Below are 15,410 nucleotides of genomic sequence, written 5' to 3'. Positions count from 1 at the left end.
TTTTTTTTTTTTTTTTACAAATCAGGAAAAAACCTGCCTCCTACCCCACGGAAATGAGGCTCAGACAAGGCAATTGAGACTCAGAGAAGTTAAGTAACCTCTGCTAGTTAACAATGGGGCCAAAATTTTAAACCCAGTTCTGACTCCAAAGGCTGTCCTCATTTTCCTCTGCCTCCTTAATGCCTAAAGAGTAGATTAGCAACTATATACTTGTGCAAGGCTTCATTTCATTGTTTCCTTTATGCCACACAATAATGGAGGTGGCAGAGCAGGGCTTGGCGTCCCCCTTTTCCTTGAAAGAACACTGCAGTAAAGTGACGTGGAAGAACTGGGACTCAAACTCTGCTCCCCTGACCCAATTTTGTGCTTTGACAAAAGCAATAACTACTTCATTGAATAGTTAGATGTATTCAGAAAGGTTCTGTGGGTGCTTCCTAACAGGTAATAAGCAAAAAAGAAAAATTAAATCCTGTACGGAGAGGAAAAACTACAGTACATTGAGGACAAACACCTCAAAAGACTGGAGACAAGGTGCATGGGATATGAAAGGAGAGGGACAAGGAAGAAAGGGAAAGTGAATTGACATTTTGATTAGTAAGAAAGTGTCAAAGGAACAAAACCATCTCTTTGTAAGAAAGCACTCTCAGGAGGACTTATGTGAGCAAAATTTCTTACTGGCTAAAAGAGTCCCTTCTGAAAAAGAGAGAGTGCAAATAAGTGATATAAAAGTGTGTGTGTGTGTGTGTGTGTGTGTGTGTGTGTGTGTGTGTGTGTGTCCAGGCAGGTGTAAGGGTGGCCCTGCCTTATGACTGAGAGTGAGACGCCCCGTCTCCAGCAGCTCCGGCTGAGGCCTCCCTGGGAGAACTGCCCTCACTGCAGAAAGTACTGGCTGTTGAGATTGCTGCTGGAATCCCACCTCCAACCTTTCCTCACAAGGTTGCTAGGAAGATTCAATAAAAATGGCCCCTCTGAACAAACCTGACATCACTCCCGCACATAAAAGAGGCTCAGTTCCATTTCTCTTCCCTTGATGGGGCCCGCGAGGGACCAAGGTCCCAAGCGTTCCCAGCCAGGAGCTATAGGAATCCACTGCAATAGAAACCTCTCTCTTCCCTCGTCCTTGGGCTAGCTCATTCTGGTACTTGGGTTTCCTTCTTTAACCACATAAGTTTGTGAGTTTCTCAGGCCAGAGATCTGAGTTCTGGCCTCGTCTATGCGACGATTTTTCTGTGCACCTCCAGGTGGTCTCCCTTCCGGGCTTCGAGTTCCTCATCTGGGAAGGGCTCTTGATCACACGGGATAGGGGAGTTTGATTGTTTCTTCTTGTTCGGGTCCAAGGTGTGATATGAAACAACTATGGAGAGGGAGGCTTCAGAGGTCTCTGAGGGGTGACAGGCCCCTCACAGTGGCCACTGGGAGCAGGCATTTTGGGATTCACAAGGGTGTGAGACAGGCCTTACCCATGACTGGGAGTTGAAATGTATGTGCTGAATAAGTTAGCTCATCAAGATAGAAGAGCCTAAGGCGAGACAGGAGCAGAAAGTGCCCGAGGAGGAAGGGCAGGCGATGGAAGCTGCCTGAGGAGGCTTCCTGAAGGGCCCGCCTGGGCCTCCAGGGACAGCTCAGCGGACTTTTATGGCTGAGGGGTTAGGATGTGCACAAGAGGGAACTGAAACAGGATGGGCATACGGGGAACCCCAAGGCTTCCCTAAGCCCAGAGCTCGGGCTCCCACCACCTGTAGTCTGGGAGCTGTCACATCGGCACCCTGACCGCCTTTCTCCTCCTTCCCCATCAACTCACCCTCACTGCTGCCCAGTTGCTCCTCTGTCCACCCAGCAAACTCCCGGTGTCACGTCAAGACCCAGGCTCAGTGCTGCTTTCTATGGGAGGCCCTGCCTGGCTCCCCAGGCTGGATCAGGGCTCCCTCCCCTGTGGCCCCTGAGGGTGCAGGTGGCAGGAGACACCCTTCTATCACCAACAGCCTGTGTCACACAGGTCTGTCAGCACCTCATCACCTGCCAGTTTGCCACCCTCCACTGGCCTTTGGCCTCTAAGAAGACAAGGGCCGTGTCTGATTGGTCTCGGAGTCTTGGCCAGGGGCCAAGCTCAGTGAGTGGCTGACTGGAAGCCCCACCTCCCTGGGGAGGGCAAGTTACCTTGTCCATCGGCCTTGTAGTCATCAGGGAGCAACTTATCTTGCCGGTAGCCCAGCACGAAGGCCAGAAACGAGAGAATGAGGGCGTCTCCGATGCTCAGGATGGCCAGCATGAAGGCCCAGCGAATGGTGCACTGGCCCAGGGTGTACTTGCCCGCCTGCTCCCCACACATGCCTCGCACCGCGCTTGAGTCCCAGCCATCTGGGTAGACCAGGCAGCCAATCGCCAGACCTGTGGCTGTGGGGGCAGGAAGGGGTGCAGAGGTGTCAGGCTGGGTGTGCTCAGCCTGCCGCCTCCTGCCTTGCATTGCTGTCATTGTGTCACCTCCTTTATCCTTGTGTTGACAGCCTTGAAAGGCACAAGGGGCAGCTCCTACCATCCTTGTAGAGCACAGGGGAGGGAACCGAGGCTCCAAAAGTTAAAGCAGCTTGCCCCTGGGAGCCAGTGGGCAGAGAGCGGGGCTCCTCAGCCCAGGAGGGTCACCCCACCGTGCCAGGCAGTCCTACCAGCCCCTGGCCAGCTCCTCACGTTGCGCTTGACTGGGACTGCCGACTCTGGCTGGTCCCAGGCCCGAGAACCCATCAGTCCTAAAATGTACATTGTTCTTGTTACACTTCTCTGATATCAGTGTAATAAGAAAGCTTTCGGCCATGGTTTCCTTGGAAGTGTTTTCCCTTTTTACAGGACATAGAATAATGATGTGTCCTATAACTCGGGTATCTTAGATTCAATGGATACAAGAAGTACTCCCGCCCATCTCTGATTACTTCCTCCACGAACCTTCCATTCAAGCAATCAGGTCTCCTCATCCTCACCCAGTACGGCATAGTGCAGTCACCACACTCCCCTGAATTAAGAATGCCCTGCTTAAAATGCTGATTCCCAGGTCAGGGTTAGGCTCAGGAACCCCACTCTCAGGAAAAGCACTCTTCCAAGGCGATTCTCTCAAGAGGAAAAGCCGGGAAACACTGGAGCAGGCTGCCTGGATTTCAAGTCCAGCTCTTTGCTGACTAGTCATGTGACTCGGAGCCAACTACTTAAGCTGTTCTTTTTTTGCCTCAGTTTCCTCATCTGTGAAATTGGGATTATATTAGCATCTACCTATTCAGATTGCAGTGAGGTTCAGATGAGTTATTACTGGGAAAGGGCTCAGCACAGTGCCTGGCACATACTTGGCACTTCACAAGTGTTGGCAGCTATTATCCCACACTATGCTTTTATTGACTCAGTATTTACAGCTAAAAATTCCATCTTCCCCACTTCCCCCCCCCCCTTCTCCCATGCTTTCCCACCAAATCATCCCACCTTAGCTGCACAGACAGGTGACATAATCCTGGGATGTGACCAGGGTAGTGCCAACTGCAACCACCACACAGGAAGGGAGTGCCTTCCCTTATCTGTGCCGCTTACCCACCCCTGGCCCTGCTTCTATAGGCTGGAGGCTGTTTAGTCCCAAGGCTGTCCCTGCCTGGGAGGCCGCTCAGAGAAGCAACTCGCAGGACCCAACGTTATCTGCCGGAAACTCCGCTTGTTCTTGCAAGAAATGTCAGCAGATCAAACAAATGCACAGTCAGGATGTGAAGATCAGGGTCCCACCTCCCCGCCTAAGTGAATCAACCCTCCTTTGATTTTTTTTATAGGAGGAGTTCATTTATATAGTTTTTTTACAGATCACAAAATACTTCAAGTACCAGTTTTTCTCTTGATCCTGACAACAGTCCTGTGAAATAGGCCATATATTAATGTCCCATTTTACAGATTAGAAAACTGAGATCTCAGAGGAACGAAGTGACTTGCCCACTCCTCCAGCTATGGCAGACCCAAGACCTGAACTCATGGCTCCTGACTTTCTTAACTTCAAAGTTATTTTCCCCTATCCCCAGATTGCGACGTCTCTCCAAAGAGCTGAATGTGTTTAGTGGTGATAGTTCAGACTTAGTGATAAACAGAGAAATGTCTCAGAAAGATACTTAAGTTGGGGAAGGGGAGCCCTCCCAGAGCTCTTTGGTAAAACCTGTGGCCTTCCCCTCTTGGTTTGAGACCAGCCTTTCGTGGCTGGCATGGCCCCTAGCTTAATGGTGGAGGAGGTGGGGGGTGAAGAGACACACACACACACACACACACACACACACACACACACACACACACACATGCTCAGCGCATAGGTGAATGGGTGAATGTGGAAAGGAGCTCCCATCTGGACTTTCCATTTTTCCCATCGCTCCTCCCCTTGGCCTCTTTCCCTTCCGTAGCATCTCCCTGTGAGGTCTCCGGAAAAGAGCCCAGGGCCTCTGACTTGGAAACAGGCTGTTACTAAGGGCACCACAGCCCTCTGTGAGCACCCCACCCATCCACCCCTGGTCCTGGGCACAGTGGGGGTCAACCTCATATGTGGTGTCTCAGGGCTCTCAGCATGGTATTAGGCAAGTTTGCGTACCCTGTCTGACTTTTGTTCTCTCATCTGTAAGACAGGGATAATAATACCTGACTCATAGCAGGGCTATGAGGATTAAGTGTGATCATGTAGAGAAAATGCTTACTGCAATGTCTGGTGCATTGTAAGTGACCAACTCATGCGAGTTGTTGCTCTTATTATTGTCATTGAAGTCAGAGGGGGGCAACCTTAGTGGGGGTGACTGTCATGAGTGCTGTTCACAAGCTTTCCGGGTACACAGGAGGGTTATACTTCCTTGCCCCCGTCCCTTGAAGTTAGGCAAGGCCATCTGATTCCCCTTGGCCGATAAAATGTGAGCAGAAGCGTGGTGTGCATTTCCAGGCCAGAGCATTTAACTGCTGGTGGGAGACCTTCCAGAGCTCCCGTTCCCTCTGTAATGACAGGTGATGGTGTTCCATCAGCCTGGCTTCCAGAAGGGAACAGTGAGGGCACAGCCCCAGCTGACCCTTAGTGAGCATGTACCCTGAGCAAGAAATAAACCTTTATGTTAAGCCACTAAGATTTGGGAGTTGTTTGTTATTGTGGTATCACTTCACCCATCCTGACTGATAAAGTTTTTTGTGAATTTCACATTTACTGAGCACCTATCACATGTCAGGCACCGTGCAAAGTGTTTTGCATGCATTGTATCATCCCATCCTTGCAAGAACCCTGTGATAGAGGTACTGTTGCTACATCCTACAAATGAGGTTACCGTAACTCAGAGATAAGCAACTTGCCCAACCTGTGCTTCTAGGAGCTGGCACCACACTCGCCCTAAACCTGGCATCCAGAAGCTTAATTCATATTGTTAAGCGACAGCCCCACTCTGCCTCAGCCATCAGTTCTCTTCCCCTTCTCCTGTTCCCTTCCTTGGTTCCAGGCAAGGTCAAGCTAACTGGTTTAGGCCTCTTCAAATGGCTGCATCTCCCAGCTGCCAGCTGTGGGGCATACCCCCTCCTCATCGCTCCCTTTGGCTCATCTTCCCTTCCCCAGCACTGAAGAATGCAACGTGACACCGCCTTTGCTCTCCCCCAACATAAATGTTTCATGGGATGGCACCTGGCGCCTCTGCTAACAGTGTCTCCAGCTCCATGACCCAGAAAGAGTCTGGCTCAGGTGGCCTGAGAACCCCTTCCCCACCCAGACCCTCCCAGCACTGCCTGTTCAGCAAATGACACGTGTTGTGCGAGGCTGGAGGAGGGGACAGTGCAGAGAATGAGAGAGGGATGGACATGTTTCTAGAATCTATAACTCTGATATGCAGGACCAGCTGGCAAGCATGCCAGGGTCCATTCTGCTCCTCTTTGTCACAAAACCGCTAAATCTTCATCCCGCCTTCTTTCTCTCCGCCGCCCACCAAGACTTGCCTCACCCCTGCCCCAGCCTTTCCCTCATCATATAGTGAGAATACAGAGGAGAGGGAGATGGTAGGGGGATTGGGGAGGCAGCTCCAGGGCCAGGTGAGAGGCCAGGGTATAAATTTGGAATCGAAGCTCTGTCCCTCACTACCTGTGTGCTCGGAGACAAGTTACCCACGAGGAGCCTTATCTGTAAAATGGGAAGAATTCCCACCTCACTGCCTCATGATGAGACTCCTCTAGTGCAGCGGTTCTCAACTTGTGGGTCGCGACCCCTTTGGGGGTCAAATGACCCTTTCACAGGGGTCGCCTAAGACCATCGGAAAACAAAAAGATATTTGCATTACGATTCATAACAGTAGCAAAATTACAGTTATAGAGTAGCAACGAAAATCATTTTATGGTTGGCGGTCACCACAACATGAGAAACTGTATTAAGGGGTCGCAGCCTTAAGAAGGTTGAGAACCACTGCTCTAGATCATATATATGAAGGTATTCTGCAAGTCACTATACTTATGTAAATGTGTGGCTCAACAAAAATGTCTTTGAAACACATCTAGTTTCTGCCTTAATTCTCCTAGGTCCTTAGTTGACAGTTGATCAGCTGTAGTTTGGCCAAATCTTATCAACCCTCTCAGCCCCAGGTTTCTCATCTATAGTTGGGGGGCACGAGGTCTATTACTCTCTGGGGTCCCCTCCAACTCTGACAGTCTTGAGTCTACATGTTTAGTTTCCTGGGATTCGGATCCCTATTAAGGGATCCTTCCCCCTGTTAAGGATAACACTGCTTCTCATTCTAACCAACGATGTCAAGATGGTTTCATCCTGTTCTGCAGTCCCCAGCACTGCTCCGGGACATCTTCCCACTATGGACAGTCTATGTGCAGTCCTTGGGGTGGGGAGGAACCAAAGGCTTCAGGACAAAGTCTGAGGCCATCTCTTCCTGGCTGTAGATGAGAGTAGGACCAGCTGGACCAGTTGGACCACTGAGAGGCCTGTCTGGGCCAGGAGCAGGAAAGGGGGGCAGGGAAGAGCTTGCCGCTGAGCACCACAAGCACCCACCTACTGCACATAGTCTTAAAAACCCCAGACAGCACCCCCAATCTGCCTAACAAAATGTCACCCCCACTTGCTACCTCCAGTACAGAATCCTATAATTAGGGAAAAAGGACTCTCACTCCACAATGAAAGAGGAACTTAAATGTAAGTTTCTATGGGAGGGGTCCCATGCAACCTAGCACTCCAAATCAATGACTGACCTGAGAATCTCCCCTGAGAGCAGTTTGGGGTGCGAGGTAAGGAGTGAGGGAGGTAAGGAAGAGTGAGGGCAGGGATCTGGAGAAAGAATAAGTGCCCAGAAGTAGGAGATGGGGACGTCTAGGGTGTGTTTGACCAGCACCACTAATTTGCCTTGCAGTTGGGTCCTATGCCCACATGGCCGACAATGGAAGCTTCCTTCTTTCTTCCTCCCAGAGCAGCAACAACCTCTGGTGTGGCCTTGGAGTCAGAACACCTGAGTTATTCTGCCAACTAGCTATGTGCTCCTGGGCAAGTCCTCTCTGGACTTTAGTTCCTCATCTGTGAGATGAGGCAGTTGGAACAATTTGATCTCTAAGGTCCTTTCCGTCTCAGCCATTCTAAGATATCTACTCCTCAGAAGCTTCTACAGAGCACTGAGTAGGGCTGGGCTAACGGAGGACAGCTGAGTAGGAGACCCACAGCCTCCACAGTGGATGGGATGGTGCAGCTGCACCTGTGGCCTGGGTGGGCCCCTGCCTGCCCTCCCCCATCCCTGCTCACCCGCAGCCAGCTGCATCCATGCGCAGATCTTGTAGACCGTGGCCGTGTTGCAGACAAAAAACAGGCTGAAGCAGATAATGGAGCCAATGATGAGGAACATGGCCAAGGCCACAAAGAACATGGCGGTCTTGAAAGCTCTAGAGGGGATGCTGCCGAAGTCCAGTGGGCCACCCTTGCAGATGAGTTCTGAGGACAGCACGTTGCCCACACAGTAGGAGAAAAGGCCGAAGTAGCCTGCCTGGGGTGTGTTGACACTGTCACCAATCCAGTATGGCTGGATGAAGAGGGCCATGACCAGTATGGAGAAGACGATGGTGAGCGTGCCCCACATCACACCAATCGCCCTCGCGTTCCTTACATAGTTGGTATGGTAGATCTTGGATGCCTCCTGGGCAGGCAGCAACTTCACCATGGTGAGGGCGCGGGGGCCTGGGCTAGAGGCCTACGGGCTGGAAGTCAGTGGCTGTGCGGATGGAGGCCCAGAAGCAGGTCACTCACTCCTCAGCAGCTTTGGGTAGGAGGCTGAAGTCAGGGAGCAAGTTGAGGGTCCCTCCAAGGTAGAGGAAAGACGATTAATATGACAAGGAGGACGACCTTGGCTTCTTCAGGGGAAACTTGTCTAGGTGCCTGTGTTCGCTCTAGCTGAGCGCTCTCTGGTCTCCTGCCTCCTCTCAGGCCCGCTAGGGTCTTGGGCCTGCTGGCGCCGCCCTGCCCCTCCTTGGTTTCCAGCTCAGAGCTCCAGAGGGCTCCGCCCCCTTCGCCCGGCCCCTCCTCCCTCTCTCCGCGGAGAGCGCTGCTTCAGCACCGCGGCCAGCGCCCCGGGACACTGGAAGAGAGGCGGGGCCGGGAGGCGCCCAGTGAAGGAAAGGACAGACCCCGCCTGAGGGAGGCGCGGGGAGCCTCCCGACACACACGCCGCATACCCCGCCACAGAGAACCGAGACCCCTCTTCACCTGAGTGAGGATGACAAGAATCGGGAGGGTAGCACTGCAGCTGTCACGTTCCTCCCGCTCAATTCCTGCCGCAAAACTGCTTCCTGAGCGCCATCCCCTCCCTGGCTCCCATGTCACCTTCCCGTAACCTCCACTCTTCCGGAGGCCAGAAAAAGCCTTTTCTGACTGTATCTTCCCGTCACTGGTTTCTAGTCCTTATCATTCGATCAACAGCTACTAAGACCCTACTATGTGCTAACCTTATATTGGAGGATATCTTCCCTAAGCAAGAACCACAGAAATAAAATGGGCAGGGCCTCTGCTCTCAAAGACAGTGAGATATTTACATATATGTATATGTGTATGCTATATATTTTTAATAAATTATTTATAAATATATCGTTTTAAAATTATGTATAAATACATTATATATGTATACATATATACATACGTGTAAATATACAGAGGGTGCCAAAAAAATGTATACACATTTTAAGAGAGGAAAACTGTAGTAAAATTGTAATACTCAATATATACCGATAACAAAAGATGAATACAAGTCAAGTTTGACTTCTGCAATTACAAGAGGTGTTCAAAGTGGTTACCATCAGTGTCCAGGCACTTCTGATTACGGCAAACTACTGCTTGAGCAACAATGACCAAAGTGTCCACTTGTGTACATTTTTTTTGACACCCCCGATATATATATATATATATATATATATATATATATATGCAGGCTGGTAGTGTAATAACAGAAGCAACTACAAAATTCATATTCGTTATGGGCCTTTTTGGACCTTAATGTATGATTTTTGTTCAATATAATGTCTTTCTCCTCTTGTTTATGTTTTTTTTGCATATTTCTTTTGCCACTGTTTTTCAAAATATATATATATTTCTCCTGATTGTATAGGTAAATATATGGTAAGCGTAGAGAACTAGGAAATTCAGGAAAGTTACAGAGTTACTCATAACCCCAACATCAAGAGCTAAGGAGAGACAAGATGATCTTAAAAAGATGGACTTTGGCTTTAGACAGATCTGGATTTGAGTCAGCCACTTATTAACTAAGTGACCATTCATGGATTTAGTCTTCCTGAGCCTCAGTTTCTTCATCTATAAAAAGGAGATAATAATAATACCTATCACATAAAGGCCTGATAAAATAACATGTATAAGCTATTTAGCCCAGAACCTCACATATAAAAGTGCTAAAAATGTTTCTTCTCCTTTTTCCTATTATTATTATTATTATTATTATTATTATTATTACCTCTGTTTACATTTTAGTGTAGTTCTCTCCTTCTGCACATACTGTTTTACACAGTAGGATGATAATGTTTATACAATTTAGTATGCAATTTTTTTCAAAAATTGTATTTTAATGTTTGTATCATAACTGTTTAATCATTTCCCCTTTGGGGGGTGTATTGGCAGTTTCTGGTTTTTCACTATTAAAAAGAACCCTTGACAAGGTGACAGACAGGTTCAACGGCCAGTTTAAAACCTATGCCATCTGCGGGGCCATTTGCAGGATGGGCGAGTCAGATCACTCCATTCTCCAACTGGCCAAGGCTGATGGCATCGTCTCAAAGAACTTCTGACTGGAGAGGATCACAGATGGAGAATATTTGCCATAAATAAATAGTGAAAAGCCAAAAACAAAAACAAACAAAAAAAAAACCCTGCCTTGAATATATTTGTGTCATTACCTATGTTTCCTCTTTCTCTTAAATCTCTGGGTTTGTGACCAGTCTTCACCATCAGACAGGAGGTTCATCGAGGGCACAGTCTGTGTCTCCACCATCAATCACACTGGGAGCTTCCCCACAGCAGGTTTCTTCTTCCATTCAGAAAAGGCCTTAGGCTGGGGCCAAGCTCTTAGGGGCTAGTGGACGCCCTTTGTTTGGCCTGCTCAGCATAGCTTCCCTGGCCTCTGAGAGCACCCTCTCTTGCTTCCTGAGGTTCCGGTGGGACAGCCAATCACAGGGCATGCATACCCTAAAGACAGGGCTAGGAAATATGAATTGGTGGTGGATTGACATGAGGGAAAACAGTTTATGCCATGGCACATCCTCAAGAAACAATCCATGAGCTCCTGCTACTGGGAGCTTCAGACCTAAGATTGGTTGCCCTGTTCCTTCTTCAGCTCTGGGGACAACCCAGTGTCCTTCCATTTCTTTCCCTTTTGCTTTCATTAGCCAGAGTAGGTTTTGTACCAAAGAGCCCCAACTGATCCAAATATTGGCATCGAAAAAGCGGTTTCAGGCCCAGGCTTCAGGCAAAAAGGCTCTGAGACTCCTATTTATAGTCGGAATTGGGAAAACAGCAGTCCATGGCACACAGAGGAAACACAGCTAATCAAGTTACCAACTGCAAACACCAGGGGCCACGTGCCCTCTGAGGTCACTTTCTGGGGAACTGAGTGGACTTGGCCATAGACAGACTCATAGGGAACAAAGAAATCAGGAACACAGAATGGGGTGGCTGCTTACAATGGCATTGAATAATGTCAAGCAAGGCAAGCTCAAATCTACATGATTAATTCAAGGAATAAAATGAGCTTCAAGACCTTTATGTGATATGGCTCAAAGAACCTGTTAAGGCTGGTTGCTATAGGACCATTAAAATAAGATTCAGAGAGTGTGATAGTACTGAACTGCGAGGCCGGGAACCCACCCCAGGTTCCTGAATGGTTAGTTAGACCAGGTCACCTCACGGACTGGCGGAATCCTCCCTTTGGCCCCCCTGACCCTTGAGCTAAAGGTTAATATAACAGGAAGAGCTAAGCCAAAGCCCTTGGTGCTCACTCTCGCTCTCCAAATAATACACCAAAAACAGTATTTATGTCACCAGGGGAGCTATAGACATTAATCACTATCAATGACTCGAAAGATGCAAGGGTGGTGACTCCTGTCTCTACTGGACATTTGTCACATTGTTTGGTTTGGGTTTTGGCTGACCAGCACCCTAACCTCCTTCCTATGTGGGGGTGATATCCTGCTGTGTGAGTCCTGGGGGAAGGTGCGCCTCTTCTCTCCCCATGGAAGCCCCTTCCTCTGCCTGCTCTCAAGAGAGTTCTAATGGGGTACTGGCACCAGTTAGCAGGGACTTCTGTGGCATGACACTCCCTCACAGGGTGGCCCTGAGGACAGCGGGGAAGGAAAAATCTTTATGGAAGATAGACTTTCAAGTGCCATAACTATCCCTAAAATATCCACATCCTAATCCCCAGAACCTGTAAATGTTACCTTATTTGGAAAAGGCTTCTTTGCAGATACAATTACATTAAAGAATTTGAGATAAGGAGAGCCTACCAGATTATCTGGGGTGTGGGTCCTAAATCCAGTGACAAGTGTCCTACTAATAGACACACAGAGGAAAAGACAGACACAGAAAGAAAGGCGACATGACCACAGAATGATGTGGAGTGATGTGGCCACAGCCAAGGAAGCTGGTGACCACCAGAAACTAAAAGAAGCATGGAACACACTGTCCCCCAGAGCCTCTGTAAGGAGTGCAGCCCTGCTGACACCTTGATTTCAACTTCTGGCCTCCAGAATTGCAAGAGAACAAAATTCTGTTGTTTCGAGCCCCCAAGTGTGTGGTAATTTGTGGCACGAAATACACCACCTCTTCTGTAAGGAGAGAGGGCCTGAGGTACAGACGAACACTACTTCGTGGGCAAGCTAGGTGATCATCATCTTGGACAGAGTAAGCTGGGAGGGTTAAGTAAGAGTTTGAGTAATGGGTGGGTAGATGGAGCCCTCGGAGTAGGAGCAAAACCAAAGAGTATTTGAGCCCTATGAGAACGTTCTCCAGAGGCCTGTCACTGTAAAGGCTTTTAACATCCGATGGATAGGACAATTCACTCTACACACGCTAGCTAGCCTCCTTCCTCAGCAGCCCACCACAGCTGCACCACACACTGGCTCAAAGATTCATAACAAGTGTCCATCGTGAGACAGACGGCGACGGTGGATGCAACTTCCACCAAGGCCGACACAGCCAATCACTGGCTCCCAACAACCTCAACAAATTTTGAGCCCCCCGGTGTGACCTGAATAACTCTTAAAAACTCAATAATAAGAAAACAAACAACCTGGGACCAGCCACGTGGTTCAGTTGGTTAAGAGCTCGCTCAAGGGTGCGAGCTCTGAGCAACAGTGGTTCTATGCCCAGCCCAAGCTGAGCTGCTGCTGAGCTGCCAACAGGTGGCAGGATAGCTCAGCTGGTGAGAGCACATGCTCCCTAACAACAAGACTGCCTGTGTGATGGTGGGCTATGCCCGCCCACAACTAAGACTGAATTTGGCACCTTGAGCTGAGCTGCCGTCAGGATGCCTCAGTGGATAGAGCGTGTGCTCTTAACAACAAGGCTGCCTGGTTCAACTCCCGCATCAGATGGTGGCTATGCCCACCCACAACTAAGATTGTAACACAACACCTTGAGCTTAGAGGCCACAAGCTGCCGAGGGGCAGCCAGATGGCGACTGGTGCCCTCCACAACGAAAATGGAAGAACAACAACTTGGCTGGTACCCCTCCCCAATTCCCCAGCACTGTTCCCCTCCCCCAACTCCCCAATTAAAAAAAAAAAGAAGAAAACAAACAACCCAATTAAAAATTGGCTGGCAAAAGATCTGAACAAACATTTCATCAAAGAAGGTATATAGATGGCAGTTAAGTACATAAAAAATGCTCAACATCATTAGTCAGTAGGGAAATGCAAATTAAACACAATGACGTATCATTGCAAACCTATCAGAAATGCTAAATTAAAAAAACTTTTTTTAAAAACTTGACATTGCCAAGTATTGGTGAGGATGAGGGGCCACTGGAAACTTGACATTGCTGGTGGGAATGCACTTTGATTCAGTCACTTTGGAAAGCAGTTTGACATCTCTTAGAAACTGAAACATTTGCCGTGAGACAGCCAGCTTATGCCTCTGCCCAGTGCAAATCATGGGTAGGGGGCTGGAGGACACAGGCTAAGTGTCTCTGTGGGGAATTTGATTCTTGATTGGATTCCCTGTCTGCTCCCTGCTCTGACTCCAGGGTTGTCACACATCGAACCTTGACCCAGAGCTGTGAGCTCCTCCCAGAACTGAGACATCTATGTCTGTAGCTTAAGCAAAGGGGATGTTTTATAGGAACACAGGGGGCATTTCAGGCCCCATGGGGCAGGAATTCAGCCCATCATGAGAAGGGTGTGTCTGTGTCTCTGTGTGTGTATGTGTGTGAGACCAGGACCTAGAAATCCATCAGGAAGTCAGGGCATGGCTGCCACTGCTTCTTCCTGAATGGCTAATCCATCCTTCCTTCCCTCTGCAGACCAGTGTTCATTTCTTCGTCAGCACATCAGAAAACTGCCTTCTTGGGCTTCCCTACTTCCATGTTTCAGATCAGCTTGAAGGCGAGATGTTGGGTACAAGTCTATATCCCAGGAGACGGGCTTGAATGTCCGTCCCTTATCGAATCTGCTGTGGGGATCAGAGATGGGCTCATTTCCTAGTGTGGATGCCAGAGGCCCACCCACCCTCATGTGTCTGGGGCAGATCTTGGAGACTGGAAACTGGGAGACACCCAAGAGCAGTTGGCCACATCTCTAGGTCTACAGCCACTGCATCCCAACCCCACTTGGCAGGAGGCATGGTAACATCAACCCCCACCACCCCAGGTGGTAAAACTTGACCAGGGAGAATTTTGCTCCATTTTGTTTGTTTGCTTTTTAATCAAGGTACAGTATCAACATTACATATAGTAAAATACTCAAATCTTAAGCGCACTACTAGGCAGATTTTTATATATGTGCTGTTGACACCCCAGATCAAGATTTAAAACAATTCCAAGACTCCAGGAGGGGCTCACCTCCCCCCATCCCCCACCTACCGTCAATATCCCTCCCAGAAGAAACCCTGCAGGCTTTATTTATTTATTTATTTATTTATTTATTTACTTTTTATTTTTATTTTTTTTAGCTGAGCCATCCTGCCACCTTTTGGCAGCTCAGCAGCAGCTCAGCTCGGGCCGGGACTCGAACCCCTGTTGCTCAGAAGTCGCACCCTTGAGTGAGCTCTTAATCAACTGAGCCACTCGGCCAGACCAACCCTGCAGGCTTTTATCACCAGTGGTTAGTTTTGCCTCTTCTTGAACTTCATTTAAATAGAGTCATACAGTCTGTATTCTTTTTTCTTTTTTAGATTTTTATTGGGGAATTTGGGAAGAACATTGTGTGTTTCCAGGACCCATCAGCTCCAGGTCAAGTTGTTGGCCTTCAGTCTTAGTTGTGGAGGGCGCAGCTCAGCTCCAAGTCCAGTAGCCGCTTTCAATCTGGTTGCAGGGGGGCGCAGTCCACCATCCTATGCGGGAGTCGAACCGACAACCTTGTTGTTAAGAGCACGCGCTGTAACCAACTGAGCCACCCGGCCGGACCGTGTCTGTATAATTTTGTCTGTGGCTTTTCTCATTTGATATTATGTTTGTGAGCATAACCCATATGACTGCATGTGGGAACCAGAACTCAGTTCTTTTTTGAGAGGTAAAAACCCAAAGCAAAATACTCTTCAGATTGGGGGAGGGGTGGTTAAATCTTAGGAGGTTTTGGTAGAACAAGTGCTTAATTCTTGCTTACATTTTTGGAAGCATAAATATTGCTAAAGTTCTCTTTGCTATATTCTATTTGTAATGGAAGAACCTCCCTTCTTTCTCCATTGGAAAGTT

At 48.7% G+C, this 15,410-nt stretch overlaps 1 protein-coding gene across 1 annotated transcript in view; it reads right to left on the bottom strand.

The window, feature by feature from the left end:
• LHFPL5 (LHFPL tetraspan subfamily member 5) overlaps window positions 1-8,401 on the bottom strand; it is a 14,964-nt gene extending 6,563 nt beyond the window's left edge. Inside the window, exons 1-2 of the mRNA XM_019667451.1 lie at window positions 7,754-8,401; window positions 2,158-2,394 (exon numbers count right to left, since the gene is read on the bottom strand). Coding sequence (XP_019522996.1) covers window positions 2,158-2,394; window positions 7,754-8,165 — 649 coding nt within the window. The 5' untranslated portion in view covers window positions 8,166-8,401. The remainder of the gene's footprint in view (window positions 1-2,157; window positions 2,395-7,753) is intronic.
• Window positions 8,402-15,410: the final 7,009 nt, after the last annotated feature.

This window comes from Hipposideros armiger, unplaced genomic scaffold, assembly GCF_001890085.2.
Source record: "Hipposideros armiger isolate ML-2016 unplaced genomic scaffold, ASM189008v1 scaffold_497, whole genome shotgun sequence".
In the NCBI taxonomy this organism is placed as follows: Eukaryota; Metazoa; Chordata; class Mammalia; order Chiroptera; family Hipposideridae; genus Hipposideros; species Hipposideros armiger.
This window is presented reverse-complemented; position numbering and strand designations above follow the sequence as displayed.